The sequence below is a fragment of the Podarcis raffonei genome, chromosome 14, assembly GCF_027172205.1.
Source record: "Podarcis raffonei isolate rPodRaf1 chromosome 14, rPodRaf1.pri, whole genome shotgun sequence".
Classification (NCBI taxonomy): Eukaryota; Metazoa; Chordata; class Lepidosauria; order Squamata; family Lacertidae; genus Podarcis; species Podarcis raffonei.
The window spans coordinates 34518051-34525120 of NC_070615.1; the positions used below are offsets into that span (position 1 = coordinate 34518051).

Consider the following 7070-nt stretch of genomic DNA (forward strand, 5'->3'; position numbering starts at 1 on the left):
AGCGCCCGGCATTTCTGCCCGTTGTGACTCACTGGGTGTATTGAGGCAAATTGGTTGTACTCAAGTGAAACTGTAGTGTGTTCTGCATAACTTGTGGCACGCACCCTCCGGTCGTGCTGAATAACAAGCTTCCCCCCACCCACCCTCTGTGTTTTGATTTATATGAAGCCAAGCGGTGCGCTACAGTCTATCAGCCAGGAGTAGGAGCCAAGTCACATTAGAAAACCGCAATGCTAGCTAATCAGGGGGGGAAATGACCTGGTCTGCTCTAGGCTCCCAGAAATTATAAGCGAGCGTTACTGGTAATTACACCACTCTTTGTTATGCCCTGTGATATTAAGATGTGAAGGAAAGAGATTTTGCACTGTCACAAGGCTGTGATTCAACAAGGTCTCCGAGCCCAATTGATGACTTGAAGGTGGATGCAAATCTCTTCCTAATCCAATCAGAGTCGGCCACCTCCCACTCCCATTGTTGCCACAGGGCACGGCGTGTACCCTGATGCCTGCCAATTAGGATTCAATCTGCATAGAGAGAAAGCTCTTATTAACACCACAGGGGAGGACAATTATTTTATGTAGTCAGAAGAGGGGGGGGAGGGACATTTGTAATTTTTATTCCGCTCGAAAAAACTTGTTAATAGACACTCAATAATGACTGCTAACTGGGCAATGGTGTTCTAGCCTTTGTGTGAAAACACCATTTTTTATTTTTTTAAAATGCATGGTGACTTTAAAGGGAATAATAGACATGATAGGGGCTGCTGTTGTTCCCACTAATAAGGAACTCAGTTGGTGAGTACCAGTGGAAATTGAGCCAAAATGAGAAACAAGAGGGAGGGATCAGCAAAATCGGGGGAACCCAGAACCCTGAGGTCTGCAGAAGTAAAAGCATAAAGGATTCTTAAAGTAAAAATAAATGAAATGAGCACCTGTAACTATGTACATGCCACCCGCCTCCCTGCTGACTATAAAATGTTTTGTTTTTTAAGTTGGAATAAGAAAAAAGAAACGATGCTGTGATGACTAGCATTAGTTCTTGTAGGTCCCCAACTTGCCCCAGTGGGCCCAAGTGTTGATGTGGAACCTCTTTGCCAGTGCCTCCCCCATAAACTTTGGGTGCTCATTTGAGGGGTTGAGGCTGGGCTATGGGCAGCAGTGTAGTGGCAAATTCAGAAGTGTAGGGTCCCTTCATGATAGTCACAACCGCCCCCCTTACAGTGACACCCCTATAAGATTACACAGCCTTCTAAGATTATGCAATAGTCTTATAATTATATAATATTAATCATTTGGGATATATTGCAATGATCAATGCAGGTCTCCATGTGTTGCCTTTCAGCTAGATGTGCACGTACATGTTTCCAATATCTTCTTTCAGAGTGACTCAAGTTGTGTTCCCTGCAAAGTTCCATTGTTCCAGAGCTTGCATGCCTTTCTTGTGAAACTGAAGAACTGAACTTTGGAGCATACACTGGCAAAAAAGCTCCCGTTTCATGCTAATTGGGTGACTCTTAGGCTGCTGGAGGCAGGGACCCTGCTGCAGAAATAGTAGCAGGCCTTCAATCCTCCTATGACCTTTGCCTTTGGCCCTGGAGTCCAGCCCCAGAAGAAAGAACATTGTCACGTTCAACAAAGAACTTCACCAAAGATATCCTCTTCCCTCGGAGAACACCCTCTGGAATTGAAGCATCTCACTCCACTTGCCTGAGTTGCCGTTCAACTCAGCTTAAGAAACATGGAGAGTCCTGCCGGGTCCAGTGGGGACCACAAGAGACCTTGCATCCAGTTCACATCCATTCAGCTGCCCATTGTTGTCCTCGTTCATCTGAGAGACTTCTGTGGAACCTGCCTCAAAGCCGTGGACAGTATGAGCAGCATGGACAACGTGGACCCTGTTCCGGGCCTTCTTCCGCAGCAGGCAGCTGAAGACCTTCTTGAAACCCTTGCGGAAGTGCTTGGAGACCAGGGCGTAGACGATGGGGTTGAGGCAAGAGTTGGCGTAGGCCATGCAGTGGGAGAGGAGCCGGAAGGCGTAGGTGGTCTGGTTGAAAGGGAAGTCTCCGTAGAGGTAACGCAGCACGACGACGTGGTAGGGCAGCCAGCAGAGACAGAAGAGGACAGTCACGATGATGATCATCTTGGTCACTTTGCGCTTGGCCTTCTTAGACTCAGACATGTCTTCCAGGGGGTCCACCGCCGTCCACAGGTATTTAATCGTCCGCGTGTAGGAGAGGCTGACGATCAGCACCGGGATGACGTAGCCAAAAGTGAAGGTGCAGGTGTCCATGATCTTCCGGCGCCATTCCTCCCATCCTGGCACACAGATGTAGCTGCCCTCCCATTCAATCAGGTCGTAGTAGCTCAGGTAGGGCCCCGAAAAGATCACGGAGAGGCCCCAAATGACGGCCATCGCAGCCACCGCGTTGCAGGGCGTCCGCAACTCCCGGGACCGCAGCGGGTATCGGATGGCCAGGTATCTGCCAGAAAAGTCAACAGAGTTAAGCATTGCTGGGGATTATCTGCACCATTTATCTTCTCCTTCTGACCATTCATTGTTGTCCCACCATTACTCCCCAGGCTGAGCCTTCTCCCCTTGGGGGTGCCCCAGCTGGTTCTTCCCACCACTCCTCTGCACCCAACACTCACACACCCTAAGATCAGCCTAATTTTATGTGGCCCTCAATCTAAGTCCGTATGCCCTCTGTAAGGAAGGACTCCGTTTGGAAGTCTGGCAAGAGCAATCTGCTTCTTCTCCCCTGGTAGGCTGAGGGTGGGGGGAGGAAGAGGGAGAAGGGAAAGAAGGGGGTGTTGCACCCCAGGGAGCAGAAATGACAAGCGACTGATATGGACCATCTGTTTCTCCTCCAGGGGAGAAAACCGGGACGGGGGTGGGGAAAGAGAGAGAGTTTATTTTGACAGCTGTGGAAAGGCGTCAGATTGACATGACAGCCAAGAGCACGGGTTGCCCACATATCACATCTTGAGATGCATAAGAGGAACTGCCAGGCAGACTGGGGAAGGTCTGTAAGTTCAGAGAGTCAGGGGATTGAGCCAAAAAAGGTGGGGCCTGGGGGTTTGTAGGGTGTACTGGATGAAGGCATTGTAAAAGGTAAAGGGACCCCTGAGCATTAGGTCCAGTCATGGCCGACTCTGGGGTTGCAGCGCTCATCTCGCTTTATTGGCTGAGGGAGCCGGCGTACAGCTTCCGGGTCATGTGGCCAGCATGACTAAGCCGCTTCTGCCGAACCAGAGCAGCGCACGGAAACGCCATTTACCTTCCTGCCAGAGCAGTACCTATTTATCTACTTGCACTTTGACGTGCTTTCGAACTGCTAGGTTGGCAGGAGCAGGGACCGAACAATGGGAGCTCACCCCGTCACGGGGATTCAAACCACCGACCTTCTGATCGGCAAGTCCTAGGCTCTGTGGTTTAACCCACAGCACCACGGAGCAATGGATCCAAACTGCAGGAAAGAAGATTCCACCTAAACATTAGGAAGAACTTCCTGACAGTAAGAGCTGTTCGACAGTGGAATTTGCTGCCAAGGAGTGTGGTGGAGTCTCCTTCTTTGGAGGTCTTTAAGCAGAGGCTTGACAACCATATGTCAGGAGTGCTCTGATGGTGTTTCCTGCTTGGCAGGGGGTTGGACTCGATGGCCCTTGTGGTCTCTTCCAACTCTATGATTCTATGATTCTATGATTCTACCCGCGTTCCTTATGAAGGCATTGTAAGCCAATGCAAAACAGCGAGCCCCTAAATGCACATTGTCCAAACACGCTCCAAGCTTTATTTCTTTTATTTCAAATGGTTGCACAAAATAAAACACTAAGTAAAAAAAGGTAAAGGTAAAGGTACCCCTGCCTGTACGGGCCAGTCTTGACAGACTCTAGGGTTGTGCGCCCATCTCACTCAAGAGGCCGGGGGCCAGCGCTGTCCGGAGACACTTCCGGGTCACGTGGCCAGCGTGACAAAGCTGCATCTGGCGAGCCAGAGCTGCACACGGAAACGCCGTTTACCTTCCCACTAGTAAGCGGTCCCTATTTATCTACTTGCACCCGGGAGTGCTTTCGAACTGCTAGGTTGGCAGGCGCTGGGACCGAACAACGGGAGTGCACCCCGCCGCGGGGATTCGAACCGCCGACCTTTCGACCGGCAAGCCCTAGGCACTGAGGCTTTTACCCACAGCGCCACCCGCGCTTTTACCCACAGCGCCACTAAGTACTGTATAACAAATGCATTATGTTTGCAATCCTACGGGCCTCATGTTTGCACACTTGAGGAAGGAAGACAGGTGGGTAGTGAGGACAAAGAGGAGGGGGGAACAAGGCCAGGGACCCCTGGGTTCCAGCAATAGGACCCCTCCTGCTGGCTGCATTGTGGGTTACTCAGATTTTTACTGAATTGGGAGTAAAATATCAAACCTGGCAAAGCAAGTTTTATTAATTTATTGTTATTGTTGTTTCTTTTTATTTATATATGTAGCGTATTTAATTAAACTATTAATAATCAGATTATAAACATAAATTTAAAGAGACAACATAGGCAAAATAGCATATATATTTGCAGTGGCGTAGCGTGGGTTGTCAGCACCCGGGGGCAAGCAAGTAATTTGCGCCCCCTAACCCGTGGATTTGCGCCCCCTAACCCGTGGATTTGCCCTAACCCCAGATGTTGCGCCCGGTGCGGCCGGCCCCCCCTGCACCCCCCACGCTACGCCACTGTATATTTGCAAAACCACATGCAAATGTATGGGTTGTGTGTAACTAAGTTCTACTCAGAGTAAGCCCATTAATGGACCCAAACAAGTACATTAATTTCAGTGAGTCTTTTCTGAGTAACTTTGGTGACAACATTATGAGAAGAGTTTAATAGTTCATTTTGATTTAAATTACAAGCTGTTTTGATTGTTCTGCTCTGCAAGATTACAAAGAGACAAGGGGGGGGCATATATTTATGCTTCAGTTACTCATAATTTATCGAAAAATCTGACAAAAGCAGAGTTGATTAAGCTATCATATTGTACTATGTTTTTAATAATACTACTAATAATTCATCCAATACTGAGCTTTAAAAATTAGGGACTGAAATTTCAAGGACTGAAATTTCAAGGACTGAAATAAGGGGGGGGGTAGAGAAGAGATCTGAATTTGTGCAAAGTTCTTATTTTTGCTCAGCCTCACCACCACTGCCCAGCATCAAGCAGCAAGACAGTGTGTTCTAGGGTTTGAGTGTCAGACTGAAAAAAGGTAAAGGACTCCTGGACGGTTAAGTCCAGTCAAAGGCGATTATGGGGTTGCGGTGCTCATCTCGCTTTCAAGCTAAGGGAGCCGGCGTTCGTCCACAGACCTCTTTCTGGGTCATGCGATCAGCATGACTAAACCGCTTCTAGTGCAATGGGCTACCATGACGGAAACCAGAGCGCGCGGAAACACCGTTTACCTTCCTGCCACAGCGGTGCCTATTTATCTACGTGCACTGGTATGCTTTCAAACTGCTAGGTTGGGCAGGAGCTGGGACAGAGCAATGGGACCTCACCCCGTTGGGGGGATTTGAACCGCGGAGCTTCTGATAAGCAAGCCCAAGAGGCTCAGTGGTTTAGACCACAGCGCCAACCACGTGTCAAACCAGGACCTGGGAGACACCACGGTTTAAAGTCCTGCTCGACCATGAAACTCACTGGAGCTCCCTTGGGCCAGTCACTGCTTCTCAACCTAACCCACTTTGCAGAGTTGCCGTGGGGGTTAAATGAGGAAGGGGGCAAACCATGTAAGCCACCTCGATCTCCTTGGAGCAAAAGGTGGGATATAAATGCTCAGTTGGTGGAGCATGACACTCTTAATCTCAGGGTTGTGGGTTTGAGCCCCACACTGTGCAAAAGATCCCTGCACTGCAGGGAGTTGGACTAGATGAATCGGGATCTCCTATTATTATTTTTCAGCGCAGGGGTCTCCATTACCTGTCTACAGAGACGGCAGCCAGGGTGAAACTGCTGGCGTACATAGTAAGGTAGATGAAGAAGTGGACAGCCTTGCACATGAACGAGCCAAAGACCCAGCCCTCCAGGGAGTAGATGGTGGCCTGGAAAGGCACGCAGCAGATGATGAAGAAGAAGTCGGCCAGGCTGAGGTTGAGGATGAAGAGGTTGGTGCTGTTGTGCCCCACCTGCCCGTTCCGCAGCAGCACGGCCAGGACCAGGCTGTTGCCGATGGTGCCCAGAAGAAAGATCAAGGAGAAGACGACAGGGACGATGACACTGGCCAAGCTGAACTGGTGGGCATCAGAGGCGTTCCAGTGTCCAGCCAAGCTGGCAAAGTCTTCCTGTTCGGTCATTATTATTATTATTTTAAATCTGTGGGTGAATGGTGGGAGAAAGAGACTGTGAGGGTCTTGCAACAGAGGCTGTATATAAAATAATAATCCAAATCTTGCACCGCGGGAAATTTGGCTTTTGAACCCAGAAGAACCCAGAAAAACCCAGAAGAATCCAGAAGAAGAGCCTTGATATATTGGATGAAAAGTCCATATGCTCTGGCTCCATTTTTACAAGAGCAGCCAACCAGAAATCTCTGGGAAACTTCTCCTTTATCCAGTCTTAAATTCAGTGTTCCATATTTCTGCAACAAGGCGATTTAAAAAAAAAAAAAATCTTGCAAAAATTCATTAGTGTTTTAGTGCAATTTCCCCCCTAAAATACACATTTTTCTGTGTGCAGTTTTGAGTAGTAAACGCATTTTTGAAAGCAATCTTACCCGATATAATTCATTTTAATATTTTTTTTGTTTTGCTATATATATATATTGCCCCCAATATATGTATTTTGGCAAACACAGCAAAAGTCGGAGAAATATAAATTTTGACGAATCGGTTTGTTTCAGCTAATCATGCTAATGTATTCATTTGGGAAGTGAAAATTAGGGAGTTTCTCAAAACAAAATCGAATTTCTCTCCCATCATAGGAACATAGGAAACTGCCTTGTTCCACATCAGACCATTGGTCCATCTACCTCTGTCCTGTCTCCATTGACTGGCAGTGGCGTTCCAGGGTTTCAAGAAGGAGACATTTCCAA

The 7070-nt window shown here is 48.3% G+C and overlaps 1 protein-coding gene across 1 annotated transcript; it reads right to left on the reverse strand.

Moving 5' to 3' along the window:
* Positions 1-600: 600 nt before the first annotated feature.
* On the reverse strand, positions 601-6362 carry LOC128401704 (galanin receptor 2b-like). Its single transcript, XM_053365077.1, has 2 exons — positions 5960-6362; positions 601-2479 (listed from the first exon to the last, which is right to left on the reverse strand). Exons 1-2 carry the CDS (start codon positions 6331-6333, stop codon positions 1729-1731), a joined length of 1125 nt encoding a protein of 374 aa, XP_053221052.1. The 5' UTR covers positions 6334-6362; the 3' UTR covers positions 601-1728.
* Between the last annotated feature and the right edge of the window lie 708 nt (positions 6363-7070).